Source organism: Ranitomeya variabilis, chromosome 1, assembly GCF_051348905.1.
Source record: "Ranitomeya variabilis isolate aRanVar5 chromosome 1, aRanVar5.hap1, whole genome shotgun sequence".
NCBI lineage: Eukaryota > Metazoa > Chordata > Amphibia > Anura > Dendrobatidae > Ranitomeya > Ranitomeya variabilis.
Window position 1 is genome coordinate 704529145 of NC_135232.1, and position 16315 is coordinate 704545459.

The window sequence follows — 16315 nt, forward strand, 5'->3', positions numbered from 1 at the left end:
TGAGAGCGTTTAGTTCTCTTAAAAGACAAGGTCTGATCCGGAGCAGAGCCGGGATCTTCGTCAACCTTTAAAGCCTGGTTGACTGCCTCAATAAGCGAATCCACTGTCTTCTGAAAGTCTGGTGAATCCGGATCTAAAGAGCCATCAGATTCGCAGTCAGATTCGCTTTCGCTACTGATCTCTGGAGAGAGAGCGAGAAACGGAGCTGTGAGGCGACAAGACACGAGTCTCCTCAGGAGACGTGCTATGGATCAGTTTTCTAGGTGCCTGATGGATTCTAGAGTGATTTTGGCCCCTGCTGACCGACTACTGCCGGCTTGGGGAGGATCCGTCTACATCGGTCCTGCAAATGCTCCGGTCCCCCGAAGGATCACCGAGGGATTCAATCACTTTGGCCAGCGAAGCCATGGATTGAGACAGTGACGAAGCCCAATCAGGGGGACTAGGTACACTGGGCTCGGTGGCGGCTTGGGGCTCCTGAGCGCGGTTGGGGGTCACAGGCATTGCAGAGCGGCAAACTCTGAGCCTTAGGAAACGCAGATTGGCCGGAGGAGCATGAAGTAAAGAATATGGCCATAGTCTTGTTATACTTTTTGTATGCCTTAGGCTGGGACGTGATGTACCCTTCTATGTGGCCCTATAATATTAGAGGCTGCAGAGAAAGGATACTGCTGAGAAAAGGGGGTGACAGCAGGTAGGAAGATGTATAATGCAGCGCTCCCTTACCCAGGTCTGTGTCCCCACTCCTCCTGCGTTGCGCCAACTGCGTGGCCCCTGCGCTGAGCATACTTGCTGCCGGTCCTGATGGCAGATAGTGTGTGAGAGGCGGTCTGGGGGGAGAAAGATGGCCCCCGAGATCTCAGAGGCGCTCGTGCGGTGTGAGAAGCGCCGGGACTGGTGGGTGGGGCCTCCTCATCGCATGGGCGAAGATATTGCGGCCTAGTACAGGGCCGAAGCCGGGGACTAAATTTGGGGCGCCGCACGGTGCGATGCAGGAAGGGGCCAAATGGGCGCCCCCTCAGTCAAAATGGGTCCCCCTTAACCAGCGCCGCCCCAGACCGCTTGAAGGAGCCCTCCAGCCCCGACAGTTACCCAGAATAAAGAGTTTTGGGTTTGAATAGCAGACCCATCCATGTGCCTCCTATGGACACGAAGCAAGAACTGGTTCTCTGGGAGCCAGCAGGAGGGTGTATACTGCAGAGGAGGAGCTAACTTTTTTTGTGGTAACTTAGTGTCAGCCTCCTAGTGGCAAGCAGCATACAACCCATGGTCTGTGTCCCCCAATGAGGCGAAGGTGAAATATCATTCTTGTGAGGAACATGTGATTTTATTATTTTCACGGCTCAACGTTATAAACTTCTGTGAAGCACCTGGGGGTTCAAGGTGCTCACCATACATCTAAATACATTCCTTGAGGGGTCTAGTTTCCAAAATGGGGTCACTTGTGTTTTTTTTTCCGCTGTTTAGGCACATCAGGGGCTCTCTCTAAATGGGACATGACGTCCGCTAATGATTTTACATTCATACATGCATACTTTCATACATACATACAGTCAGTCATTCACTCATTCATTCATACATACATACATACAGGAAATTTTACATTCAAAAAGTCTGACGCTCCTTCCCTTCCGAGTCCTGCCATGCACCCAAACAGTAGTTTTCTCCTTCATATGGGGTATCGCCATACTCAGGAAAAATTACACAACAAATTTTGAGATCCATTTTTTCTTGTTAGCTTTGTCAAAATAAAAAAAATTGTATCTGAAGTAATTTTTTTGTGGAAAAAAAAGTTTAATGGTCATATATTTTTTTTTTTTTTCCACATTCCAAAAATTCCTTTTCTTTAATGTGGTTTTTAGAATTGTGTCACTTTTGGGTATCTTCTTTCATATAGACCCCTCAAAGTGACTTCAAATGTGATGTGGTCCCTAAAAACAAAAAAAAACAAAACCGGCTTTGTTGGAAAAATTAAGAATCGCTGGTCAACTTCTTACCCTTATAACTTCCTTAAAAAAAAAATGGTTCCAAAATTGAGCTGATGTAAAGTAGACATATGGAAAATGTTACTTTTTAACTATTTTGTGACATGTCTCTGTGATTTTTTGGGCATGAAAATTCAAAGATGGAAAATTGCTAAATTTCCAAATTTACCTTTTTTTTCACAAATAAACACAAGTCATATCAAAGAAATTTCACCACTATTGGGAAGTACAACATGTCATGAAAAAACAAACTCAAAATCACTGGGATCCATTGAAGCGTTCCAGAGTTATTGCCTCATAAGTTGACAGTTGTCAGAATTGTAAATATTGGCCTGGTCATTTACCTGCAAACCACTTTCGGGGGAAAGGAGTTAATGTACAGTATGTACCGCATCTTAATCCAGCACATGCTTTGTTAAAACTGGAATACAAAATGATGATTCACGGCTAAGGTATAATTTAGAAAGTTGCAGAAATGTTCATGATAATAATAATAAAAAAAATAACCTTACTCTGTCGCTTCATTGGGGGACACAGGACCATGGGTGTTATGCTGCTGTCCACTAGGAGGCGACACTATGCATAATCTGAAAAAGATTAACTGTGGCTCCTCCTGTGCAGTATACACCCCTGGACGGCATCAGCCTTCTCCTTTTTGCTTAGTGTCGCAAAGGAGGCACACCTAAAGATTTTTACTCCGTTTTACTCCGTTTCCCGACGGGATTACAGATGAAGAAAAGAGGGTCTCCTGTGAGACCCCCGGCATGGCTCCTTCCTCGGCCCCCTATTATGGGGTGCCCAGTTGAAGTTGAGATGGCTATTCCCCATGCTGCTCCTTCCCCAACCTCTCGGGTGTTGGTTCGAAGTCGAGACCCCCCTCCTTCCCCAATTCCTTTTGGTTTCTGGGTTGAGGTCGAGGCGAGGATAAAGGCCCCTGAAGGTGTGTGACAAAAGCACCCTCCCTATCCCCCTCTGGGGGTATTAGGTTGAGACACCTCAGGTAAGGCCTGTACAGGCAGCATCCTACAGCTCCCAGCAATGGGCCAGCACACTGCGCCTGCATCCAGGGACCCCAGCCCAGCTGCGGGCTCCTGTTGGGGCCGGGGGGAGTGCAGGCAGGCATGGCACATACAGACACAGGGTTCCCTGCGTCCCTGTCTCTGCGGCAGCACCAGCTCTATACTGCCTCAGGGGGACCCCAGCCGGGCTCCCCCTTCCGCTTATAGCCCCACCGCCATCCTGCCTTCAAATCCGGAGGGGTCCGGTTCAGATCCGACCCCCTCCCGGACTTTCGCGCCGGCCTGGAGCCCTTCTGGGCCTCAGGCATCTAATTTAGGCCCCGGCTTCGGCCTAGCTGAAGCAGCAGCCTCCTCTCCGCCCCCCGGCCCGCCCCCCGGATGACAAATATGACACTCTACAGTGTCATACAAGGGGCGGATCGAGACAGAAAGGGCGGGTTTTTTATAGCCTTGCCGCCTTTTTCCAGCTCTCCGCCCCCTACTCCTCCTCTCTCCTCTGTCTCTGCAGCCATTTTCGGCTGCAGATTAACCCTGCATCTCCCGGTCTGCAGGACCAGGCAGCCAGTCTCCGGGGGGCACAGGACTGTGGATTTTCGGCGCTGGACCTAGGGGTACACTGGTGGGGTAAGATCACAGCTGGGTTATCTTTACTCAGCTGTGAATCCATATTACCTATAAGGCTCCCCTGTAGGTTCTCTACCCCTGTAAGGTCCATCTGCTGGCAGCACTTCTGCACTCTGTGCACTATGCCGGGCTCAAGGTCTAAGAGAACCAGGCAGAACTGCTATTATGCATTCTGCACAGCCTGCGGGACCGCTCTCCCCAGTAGCAGCACGTACCCGCATTGTCAGAACTGTATACAAACTACTGTGTCACAGCCTCAAGAAGCCCCTGCCAATGCCTCGGTGTCTAATGCCACACCGGAATGGGCTACTCAGATATCGCAATCTATGACGCAGTCTATAGATAACCTAACTTCCACATTGCTTCAGGCTCTGCAGGGTCATGCCCCGGCTATGACCGTTACCCAACAACGGGAGAGCTTGACTCAGGAACAAGATGCCCCTGGCACATCCACGTCTAGGTCAGGACGCAAGCGGATCCATAGATCAAGTCCATCTGCGTCATCCCATAGCACACGGTCATCCCCCTCTAGGGAGAGACACCGTTGCTCCAGGTCATCTAGACCGTCCCATTCCAGGGACAGACAATGCAGATCTCCGCAATCCCCAACCAGAGAAGGCCTCCTCCCCAGCTCACCCAGCAGGGGACGCCTCAGTGATACACAGAATTCGGAAGGCATCTGCGACTCTGACTCAGACAGAGAAACTGAGGGGTCCCTGATCCCAATCCCTCCTAGCAATACAGCGCTAGTTGAGGACATAATATCGTCCATCCATCGGGTGCTGGACATTTCTGATCCGCCACCAGAGGCCCCAGAACATCAGATTTCCTTTGAAGGACCTCTGAAGCCGCCTAAGGTTTTTTCTAACCACCCAGAGTTTAAGGCGATCCTTAAAAAACAGCTCTCACAGCCTGAGAAAAAATTCGCTAATCGCAAATATCTGGAGGCGAGGTACCCCTTCCCACAGAAGGACACCAAGGAATGGACAGATCCACCTGAAGTGGATCCTCCAGGCTAGCAGCACAGACCCTCCTTTCACTGCCAGATAGCTCAACCCTAAGGGACGCAGCAGACCGGCAGGCTCGTTCAATTTTCGAGGCTGCAGGGGCATCCCTGGCTCCCGCGTTCGCCTCAGTTTGGGCTGCCAAGGCCATCCTGGCCTGGGCAAACAATTTACAAGCCTTCCAAGCATCCGCTCCTGAACTGTCGGACCAAGCGGTTCAAATTGCTGTTGTAGCAGATTACATGCTCCATGCAGCTCTGGATTCAGCAAGGGGAGTCGCGGGGATAGCATCAAACGCCATCACGATTCGGCGTATCCTCTGGCTGCGGGAATGGAAAGCGGACGCAGCCTCAAAGAAGTCCCTCACGCACCTCCCCTACCTCAGTGGGAGACTTTTCGGTGAACAGTTGGACACTATGATATCCAACGCCACAGGGGGTAAGAGTACTTCTCTTCCCCAACTGAAACCTAAACGCACTTACAAGAAGCGTAACCAAACTCGATTCCGATCCTTTCGGAATTCCTCCGGCTGGTCCGTCTCGCGTCCAGTACAAAATCGTAACCGTTCCCCACGCAGGGACAACTCACGATCGACGCAAAGGTCGGACAAGACCTAGCAGTCAAAAGCAGGCCAGTCTAAGCCCAGAGGAGGAAAATCTCAGACCTTCTCCTCCTCATGACTCACGGACTCCGGAAGACACCACACCAGTAGGCGGCCGACTTTTGCTCTTTCATCAAGTCTGGCTGCCTATTACAGAAGACAGGTGGGTCACGGAACTAGTGTCTTCCGGATACAAAATAGACTTCACCTCCAACCCACCGGACCGGTTCTTCCTCTCTGTCCCCCCAAAACCGCCAGCCAAGGCTCGAGCCTACCACCAAGCGGTCTCCTCGCTTTGTCAATCAGGAGTCATAGTACCGGTACCCACGACCGACCGTTTCCGAGGGTTCTACTCCAATCTGTTCGTAGTTCCCAAGAAAGGAGGCAGTGTACGGCCCATACTAGACCTAAAACAGCTCAACAAATATGTACGGGTCCGTCATTTCCGCATGGAGTCCCTTCGGTCCATCATTGCGTCCATGGAGAAGGGAGAATATCTCGCCTCCATAGACATACAAGACGCATACCTGCATATACCCATTGCACCTGCCCATCAGAGGTTTCTCAGGTTCGCAATAGGCCAGGACCACTACCAATTCGTGGCTCTCCCCTTTGGACTCGCCACGGCTCCCAGAGTGTTCACCAAGGTCATGGCAGCCACCATGGACGTCCTGCACTCCAGAGGCATAGTAGTCGTTCCATACCTGGACGATCTACTCATCAAGGCTCCCACCTTCAAGGACTGCGAGCTCAGCGTCTCAATCACAACCGATACTCTCAGTCGCATGGGCTGGTTAATCAGCCTACAAAAGTCATCACCAACCCCGAGTCAGTCCCTGACCTTCCTGGGAATGTTATTCAACACCTCCAGGGGTCTAGTGCTCCTTCCCAAGGACAAGGCACTGGCTCTCCGACTAGCAGTTCGCACCCTCCTCCGCAAACCCCCTCGATCTCTCCGGTTTGCCATGAGAGTTCTCGGCAAGATGGCAGCGGCAATAGAAGCTGTCCCATTTGCCCAGTTTCACCTCAGACCTCTCCAACTAGCCATTCTCAAGTCCTGGGACCGGAATCCCTTTTCTCTCGACAGGGAGTTCCAGCTAACGTCGTCAACCAGGAGGTCCCTGCACTGGTGGCTCAAGCCAACCTCGCTAGCAAAGGGGAAATCCTTTCTCTCAGGTCAATGGAAGGTCCTGACCACCGACGCGAGCCTGACGGGTTGGGGTGCGGTGCACCTACACCACAGGGCACAGGGCAAATGGTCCCCAGCGGAAGCGACCATGCCCATCAACATCCTGGAAATTCGTGCCATCCTACTGGCATTGAGGGCCTTCCATCACTTACTGGCAGCCTCTCACATCAGGATACAGTCGGACAATGCCACGGCTGTGGCATATGTGAATCATCAAGGGGGGACCCGCAGTACCCAGGCGATGCGGGAAGTGTCACATATCCTCCGCTGGGCGGAGGACACAGGGTCGGTTCTTTCGGCGGTCCACATTCCGGGTGTGGACAACTGGGAAGCAGACTTCCTCAGCCGACAAGGAATAGACTCGGGAGAGTGGTCTCTCCATCCCGAAATTTTTCAACAGATCTGTCTCCGCTGGGGGACCCCGGATGTGGACCTAATGGCATCCCATTTCAATGCCAAGGTCTCCAACTTCATTGCCAGAACACACGATCCGCGGTCGCTCGGAGCAGACCCTCTGGTTCAGGACTGGACCCAGTTCCAGCTTCTGCACATTTTTCCACCTCTCCCCCTGATATCCAGAGTGGTGAGGAAGATCAAACAAGAGGGAGTTCCAACCATCCTCATTGCACCAGACTGGCCCAGACGCACATGGTACGCCGACATCGTACAACTCACAGCAGACGCCCCTTGGCGTCTCCCCGACCGCCACGATCTTCTATCACAAGGGCCGTTCTACCACCAGAACTCAGGGGCTCTCAATTTGACGGCGTGGCCCTTGAGACCTGGGTTCTAACCCAGGCAGGGCTCTCGGCAGATGTCATTGGAACCATGATCAGAGCACGGAAACCAGCCTCTGCCAAGATTTATTACCGTACCTGGAAAGCTTTCTTTACCTGGTGCGAATCTCGTGGCCAGATCCCACTCCCTTATTCCATACCCAAAGTACTTGGTTTTCTCCAATCGGGTCTGGAGGCCAGGCTGTCCTTGGGCTCGCTTAAGAGCCAGGTGTCAGCCCTCTCAGTGCTTTTCCAAAGGCGCATTGCTACCAAGCCGCAAGTAAGGACTTTCCTTCAGGGGGTTTCCCGATTGGTTCCCCCCTACAGACGACCACTAGAAACGTGGGACCTCAACCTGGTCCTGACAGCATTGCAGGAACCACCCTTCGAACCTCTTAAGGAGGTCCCGCTCCGCCTTCTTTCCCAGAAGGTGGTTTTCCTGGTGGCAATCACCTCGCTACGCAGGGTGTCTGAACTGACAGCACTTTCCTGCAGACGGCCTTTCCTGGCATTTCACCAGGACAAGGTAGTTCTTCGTACGGTCCCATCCTTCCTCCCGAAGGTTGTGTCCGACTTCCACCTCAATGAGGAAATTTCACTACCATCCCTTTGTCCGGTTCCGGTTCATAGAGTGGAGAAGGCTCTGCATACGCTTGACCTTGTCAGGGCTTTGCGTATATACGTGTCTAGGACTGCGTCCTTCCGGAGGTCTGATTCCCTTTTCCTCCTTCCGGAAGGCGGCCACAAGGGTATGCCAGCTTCCAAAGCTACTCTTGCCAGGTGGATCAAATCCACCATACAAGAGGCGTATCGCCTTAAGAATTCTCCTCTTCCAGCCGGCATTACGGCACACTCTACACGGGCGGTAGGGGCCTCCTGGGCCATTCGGCACCAGGCTTCGGCACAACAAGTGTGTAAGGCGGCCACTTGGACTAGCTTACACACGTTTACTAAACACTACAGGGTTCATACCCAGTCCTCAGCGGACGCGAGCCTGGGTAGACGTGTCCTGCAGGCGGCGGTGCCCTAAGTGTACGGGCCTGTCTGCACAATATTCGTCCATTGCTTCCCACCCAGGGACTGCTTTAGGACGTCCCATGGTCCTGTGTCCCCCAATGAGGCGACAGAGTAAAGGAGATTTTTGTGTACTCACCGTAAAATCTCTTTCTCAGCCTCTAATTGGGGGACACAGCTCCCACCCTGTTGCCCTTTCCGGGCTGTTGTAACTGTTGAGTTCTCATATTGTTTCTTGAGCTCGTACATAGTTGCCTTCTTACAGGCATAATTATGTTATTCATGTTACGTTCCTCCTACTGCTTTTGCACAAAACTGGAGAAGGCTGATGCCGTCCAGGGGTGTATACTGCACAGGAGGAGCCACAGTTAATCTTTTTCAGATTATGCATAGTGTCGCCTCCTAGTGGACAGCAGCATAACACCCATGGTCCTGTGTCCCCCAATTAGAGGCTAAGAGAAAGAGATTTTACGGTGAGTACACAAAAATCTCCTTTTATTCACCTAAAACGAAAAAAAAAAGCCAGAAACTATTACTGTTGCCTCTATGGTCAGCGTAAAATGGTGATAAAATAGCTGATACTGGTTATATAATGACTTTTTTTTCTTTTCTTTACATATAGTGAGAAACCCATATACAGGACACAAGTATCTGTGTGGGGCGCTGCCATCTGGCATAGTGCTGTTGCAGTGGTATGAACCCATGCAGAAGTTCATGTTGATACGGGTTGGTATCCAAATGTATAAGTTCATTCCCTGCTGTCGTGGAAGTGTATAAATCACCATTCTGTTGCTATTTATATGCTGTATATCTCCTTAAAGTACCTTTACACCTAAGTATCAGATGTTGGTTCTATCGTGTGCTGCATCCATATCACATTAGGTGGTCAGATTGTCAAGGCAATTATCTGATGTCCTTGGTCATACCTGCGGGAGAAAATTAGAATATGGAGTACCTTCTCTCTCTCAGTAGCTTGGAGAATCCATGTAATTAAACTGATAGACCTCTCTAAATTCCTATGTGTTCTGGAACATTCAGCCTTCATAATTATCTGACGTTCAACATGTATCGTGCATGGGGTCTTACTTTATATAATGGGACAATTTCCTCACTGGTGTGCAGTTGCATCTCTCCAAACCAGAAATCAGATCGCTCAGGCCGGTTGAAGTAGTCTTCTAATTCTGTATGCCTTCACCTTTTTGTTTTTCAGCACTTCGACTTCCCCCTTCCGAATCCTTTGAGGGTCTTTGAAATGTTGGTAATACCAGAGCAGGAGTATCCTATGGTGTGTGTCGCTGTCAGCAAAGGCATGGAACCTAATCAGGTCGTACAGTTTGAGACCATCAATCTGAGCTCCGCTTCTTCTTGGTTTACAAAGATTGGCACAGGTAACGCATAACACATCCATTATGTGAACTTGTAATCTGCATGTCCATGAGTGACATCTGTGGCTTCTGGGTGTCATAGGCTGTCAGTAGCCCAAAGAACCATTGATGTCAACAGGCCGAGGAGTTACAGAGGAGTCTCCAATTAGATCAGTGGAGGGCCTAATTGATTTCAGTTGGAATATATATCTATTCTTTCTTTCATATTCCTCCTCCATTATAAAAAGTCTGATCTGTTTGAAGCTTTGATGGCTTTTTTGACGTTTAACATTTTCTTTCTCCCAGCGGAAGGTCACCAAATTGACGCTATACACGTGACACAGCTCGAGAGGGACACTGTGCTGGTCTGCCTTGATCGTAAGTGTTCAAATTACTAAACTTGGATATGCTGGAGGCTTTTTTCCATCTGACAAAGTAATGGCAAATGAGTTTAAGAATAAAGGTGGACGCAGCGCTCCTGGTCACCCAGCTGGGCAGGAAACTGCTGCTGGTCCCATGCACTTGAAAGAAGCTGTGCTGCAGCCCCCTGCACATCCGGGTTGTAGATATGCAGGGGAGACCAAACTGAGCTGATTCTGCTTTAGCCTACAATCACTCATTGCACATTTGATTGGATTTTACAGTACCAGCAAAGTACTGATCTCCTCCGCATTCAGGTTTTTTAAAAAAATTATTAGAATTTTTTTATTTATTTTTTTGCTTCTTTTTTTAATCCACAGCATGTCAACTTCTGTTGCAGAAAATCACCTTTTTGATGTGGATTGTATCTTATTTATTTAAATGGGACCTTAAATGCAAAGGTTGAACCGCTGGTCCTGGCATGTTTTGCTGAGTTTTTTGGTGTGTTTCCACAACAAAAAATCTGCACATATAAACCTAAATGCCGAAAATGTGCGCAAAAATATTTTAGATGCAGCAACACGGCGGGTTTTAGTTTAGAATTCTCTGCATAAAATTTGCACCATATACATAACACATGAGCATCTGACTACGTTCACATGAACATGAGTTCAAGAAAATGACAAACAAGATTGCGTCTGTGTGCAGCATTGTGTGATTATCCACATTATGCTATGTGCCAATCTTATCACAAGACTTGTGCATGCTACAATTTTTCATCTCCCCCGCTACACCTATTCCCATCTAATGTCCTTGTGAAAAATGGCTCGTGAGCGAACTCATTCACTTGGAAGGGTCCGTGTGCTGTTCATTGTGCACGCAGACAGCACACTTTCTGAGAATATGTTCTTCTGAATGTAGCCTTATTCTTGGAATGCATGTCATCCCTGTATAAGATAGGAAAGTCCCTTTCATGATTATACAGGTATTACCACATTGTAAACATGTTAAATGACTGCGGTTGTTTTTTTCTACATCAGATTATGTAAAAATAGTCAACCTTCAGGGAAAACTTAAATCCAGTAAGAAGCTGGCCTCTGAACTGAGCTTCGACTTTCAGATCGTGTCTGTAGGTGAGTGTTCGACGTGGACTGATGAACACATTGGTGGGACAGTGACACAACTTTCTGCTAACTTTTGCACATTCTTCTTTCTTGCAGTCTGCTTGCAGGACAGTGTTTTGGCTTTCTGGAAACATGGTATGCAGGGAAAAAACTTCAAGTCCAACGAGGTGAGGGCATTTTATTTATCTGTAGCATAAATCACGATGTGTTTTGTTTTGTATTTTTGTTGTTTTTTTGTTTTATTCCTGCTGGTTGCATAGCACAGACATATGCAGAATTGTGCAGGTTCTGGCCATTCACCTTAGTTTCCACGTGATTTATTGGTGGTTATCTGAAATGGAGAAATCGAAGCTAGACTTAAAGTGATAATAAAAGTTATTTTTCAGTTCTTACAGGTCTGGTTGGGGGCAGATATACAGCATTATAGAATGCTGCATATAAGCCCTGAAAGGTGATGGCCGTATTTTATATTGGCCAAAACTGCTGACAGGTTCCCTTTAAGTGGAATCTTGTTAAAAGAAATGTAACACTTAGTACTGTGTTTCATCTTTCTTTTTGGTTTTTTATTAATAATATTTTTTTGATTTATTATATCATTTCTTTTAAGGTAACACAAGAGATATCTGATGAGTCCAGAGTTTTTCGCCTGCTAGGATCAGACAGGTAATTTTGCACATGTGTATATTCATATTATTCATTCTATATACTTACTCACTCCAGCTATTTTGAATCCAGGTTATTATTTAATGTGCCAAAAGAAAAGACCAAACCTATAAGAATAATTGCCATACAAATGTGAAAAATACTATTTATTAAAACTTTAATGCAGAACACAACCGACAAAAATGATTAAAAATTTTTTTATTATTTTATTTTATTTTTTTTTAAAAAAAGAGAAACTACATGCTACACACAGAAATTAAACTGCCTTAGCATAATAAGTGGCCAAAATTTACTCCCAACCTCCTGTAAAGAAAGGTTCCTGGCCAACACAAAAAAGTGGCCCACAGCAGAAAGTACAATTGTGTAGTGTAATAAAGCACATAGACCAAAACCAGGAAAAATATAAAAAGTATGTCAGTGCAAAGAATAAATACCATGTAATACCACAGAGACCTTAGAGAGCTGATGGTCTGTATGTCCCATGTGTATCGCCACAGCACATTTGACTGCTTCTTCTGAGGAAGGGACATACAAGCCCCATACCTCACATATGAAATCAAATGGTATTTCTTACCTACACACTTGTTGATATTATTCCTGTTTTTGTATGTATGAACCCTGTTACACTCCATAAATGCACTTTATGCTATGAGGCGCTTACATTTTTTTTTCATTATCCGCAGACCTGTGTTTACAGGAGGCAGGGGTAAATCTGACCACTCCTCAGTGCGAGCCACTTTCATTTCTGTGTGTAGCAAAATGTTGTTTATTTTTGTTATTTTTAAGTGTTTCTAACCAGTTGTGTTGATTCTTTGAGTTTTGCATATGCAAGTTTCGCTATATGCAAGTTATTAATGTGCGATTTTGTTCTTATTCCTTTTACAGGGTCGTCGTCTTGGAAAGTAGGCCGACCTCAAATCCTACAGCTCACAGCAACCTGTACATCCTGGCTGGGCATGAGAACAGCTACTAGGCACTGGGCATGGCATGATACAAATGACATAGGAATTTCAATTCCATCATAAACTTCTCCAACTTGGGACTCAGACAAGTTGTTATGCAACTTGTATTTTTTGATCATATCTGTATATGTATTATATCTGTATTTGGTAGAATTCTTGATTTTTAACTTTTTTTTGTGCTGCTGAAAACAGCTAGATCTCCTTTCACCACTATGTGGTGTTGGTTTTTATTTGGTTGCTTAATAAAAAGCTGTGACTTGCAGCCCCTTTATGATCAAGTGGAAGGGGGCAGCGGGAGATGTCAGATTACCTTCTCCTTCAGAAAAGATAAAGGGGTGCCTTGATGTGTTCTTTCATTGCCTGAAGAAATGCTAATATCAGGTTGGATTTTTCTATTAAGCAAAATCTGTAGCTTTCACTGCATTTGTCATTTTTTACGTGAGTAGATCTTTGCATTGGCATCTCTGAATACGGGGATCAGCCCCCAATTTCTACATGGCACTCCTAAACATAGAAGAGATGTCACCAGATTCTACAAACTATGGATCAAGATCTTCTGTACAGTCCAATACGGTTTGTCGTACAGGCAGTACAGTGATGGGAATTTAGGTTAAGTTCACACATTGCTTATTTGGTGCAGATTTTTACACAGCCTATCTACAGCAAAATCCAATCTTTAGCAGCAGGTTTGCCTCAAATTTCATAGTTTTTATAGCAAAGGGTGAAATCCGCACAAAAAATTGACATGCTGCAGGTTTTAAAAAAACTTCTCTGCAGGTCAAATTCTGCTCTCAATTTGTGAATTTTCCACAAGCAAATCCTCAAATACATAATGCGTGGTGCAATTCTTAGGGTAGGTTCTTGTGGATTTTATGCCCAGATTTTCTGTAAATCAAATCCACCGCATTTTACAGTATCATCAAAATGGATGATCTTAAAGTTACTCTTCAACAGCTTTTTTGTGCGGAATCTGTACAGAAAATAACTTTTGATGCTGTTTTATTTTTGTTATTTTAATCCACGGCATATCCATTTTTGTTGCATATATGCAGCCTTTCAGTGCAGATTTTACACGTTCATTTCAATAGGATCCTATGTCTGCAGGTCAAACCTCCAAGATGGAGGTTTTTGTTACATTTTGGTGCAGTTTCACTGCAAGCAACACACATAAAAATGCATGATGAATAAGTGCAGAAAATATGCTTGGATTTTAGATGCAGAAACACTGCAGATCTCAGTTTACAAATATGTGCTTAAAATTCTCACCAAATCAACAACGTGCGAACACGGACTTAGTATTTGTAAGCAGTAACTGGTGAGCTAAATCACTCCGTCATTTGTTACACACCCTTTATAAGCTAGTTTTATCCCCAAGTATAGTGAATGCAATTTTTTTAAGTAAGAAATCCATGCAATATTTACAGCAATATTAACAAAGCTTTCAGGAAGTTGAATATTTGTGGGTCTAACCCCTTGGATTTCGGAGTGGTACAGCAGCCCCTTTACAATGGCATTGTCGCTTATCTTCTACTTGCTGCTGCATAACCAGGTGTTATCTCACTCTTACATATGGCGCTGCACCTGCATAAAACATAAAGGAGGTGCAGTCCTCTCCACCATGGTCTTCACCATCTTTCACTCCCAAAATATTTTAACCTTTGTTTTTATTGCAAAATAATCATTTTTTCCCCTTCTATTATATTGTCTGGATAGAGCGTTTTCTGTTTAATATTTTACTTTAGAGTGATGGTGCCAATGGTTGCAGCCATTCATACTTGCCACGGTTGCATATCTCACTTTGTAAAAGTGTTCTGCTAGATGTAGCTTTCAGGCTGTTGAAGAAATGACAACTCCCAGCATTGTGCAAGTCGTAGTTTCCAAACTGCTGCAACCCTGTCTTGGTCAGAGCTACAGGCTGCAGACAATTGTCATAAAGCAACTTCTTGCTGTTACAAACGTACTTCTCCATAATCGTTTACTGTGACACTTCTTTTTCTTCTGTCCCTTGGCTAGCTGTAGCCCTCTGGCACTATAAAGCACTACAGTCTCATGTATAGATGAATGCACTGGTGCTAATCTGGTGACAACTTTTTACTTTCCAACTGAGGGTTGCAATCTGACTGGTGAGGATGATGAAAATCCACTATATGTGTGAAAGTGATATCCTGGCGCATTTGATATATCCTCGCTGTTTGCCGAGTTCTTGACACTACAGGTCATGTCTTACTTATAGATTTAGAGCCAAATCTTCTGCCTTCTGTAAATTAGACCACTTTATTCTTATTTATTAATCATCCGTGCTTGAGTGGGTAACATATCTGCTTATCCGTGGGATACGTTCGCAGCAGATTGTATTTTTTAACTGTGTTGTATTGGGGAACTTTTCTTGTGTATTCTGGTTTTAGTGCTTGTGCCTTATTATACCAAGCGGGAATCCGTTATGTACGAAGTGGACCTGTAAAGTGTGGGATGTGTTACTAGACCTGGATGACGCAATTATGAATGCTGGATAATACCCACTTATGATATAGCGGTTCTGGTGTATGAGAATAATCGTGTATTCTCAGCTAAGGTCATTTTATAAAGTGTAGGTTACATTACAGTTAATGAGGGAGTTGAGGATCCTGGTAAGTATTGTTTAATGTGCTGAATGTACTGGCCTTTCTAATCTACGCATCCTCCTATTTTAGGAATAATCTTAGTATTAATACTAGAGGCCGAAGTGTTCCTTGTTTTCATTTCCGGCAATGTGGTTTGTGTGCCTTTTTATTGACACCAAGGAAGCGTCTTGGAGATTTCCCCAGCGTTGCATTATCTGCACATACAACCATTGCACAAAGCGCTTTTACCAAAGGAGCCCGGAGTATGTTTTGTATGTTTTTTTCTTACCCCCAGTGATTTTTAACTTTATAGGGAATTTGGATTTTTTCCCGGTTTGAAAGCAAGAAATTACCAAAGGCTTCCTTTCCTCATCTGTAATATCTCCAATGTTCTCTTTTATTTCCAAGGAATATTCAATGTGTATTGAGAATTTCATGAATGAGAAAACTGAAATAAACAATTCTAATATTTTGTCCGTTGTTCCATTTTGTGTTTTTTTATTTAATAAAGTTGGATCCTCACTTAGGTTTACTGATGTCTGAAGGCGATTTTGCTGATGATTGGTTCAATTGTCTTGAGTTAATTTTTGTTTTTATGCTATTTTAATGGTAATTTTTTATGGGGGGGTTGTATATATTTTCAAATAAAAAAAAAAAAACAAAAAAACAAAAACTTGCAACAGACTGAGCCCCTGCGTGTATAGAAATATTTACTGTACATTCTCTAATCTGGGCAAAGATTATTATAAAGGGAGGGGGAGGAGGTGAGCTGTGACATCACCATTAGTGATTGCTGGATACTGTTATCTATTGTATATAGCTGTTACCTGACATTGTAATCTTGTCTGTTTGGTTGAAGCTGAAAAGTCTTTGGTACAGAATAGTCAGTGACTTCTATTAGGGTATGTGCACATGTTGCGGATTTCTTGCAGAAATTTCCTGAAGAAAACCGGAAATTTTCTGCAAGAAATCCGCATTTTTTTTTTTTGCGTTTTTTTTCCGTTTTTTTCGCGTTTTTTTAGCATTCTGC

At 45.5% G+C, this 16315-nt stretch overlaps 1 protein-coding gene across 1 annotated transcript in view; it reads left to right on the plus strand.

Moving 5' to 3' along the window:
- The window catches only part of MAP4K5 (mitogen-activated protein kinase kinase kinase kinase 5), a 111286-nt gene extending 95528 nt beyond the window's left edge, over window positions 1-15758 (plus strand). The window contains exons 25-31 of the mRNA XM_077267322.1: window positions 8835-8938; window positions 9423-9600; window positions 9883-9954; window positions 10977-11069; window positions 11157-11227; window positions 11668-11723; window positions 12609-15758. Of these exons, the coding sequence (XP_077123437.1) occupies window positions 8835-8938; window positions 9423-9600; window positions 9883-9954; window positions 10977-11069; window positions 11157-11227; window positions 11668-11723; window positions 12609-12696 (662 nt within the window). The 3' untranslated portion in view covers window positions 12697-15758. The remainder of the gene's footprint in view (window positions 1-8834; window positions 8939-9422; window positions 9601-9882; window positions 9955-10976; window positions 11070-11156; window positions 11228-11667; window positions 11724-12608) is intronic.
- Window positions 15759-16315: the final 557 nt, after the last annotated feature.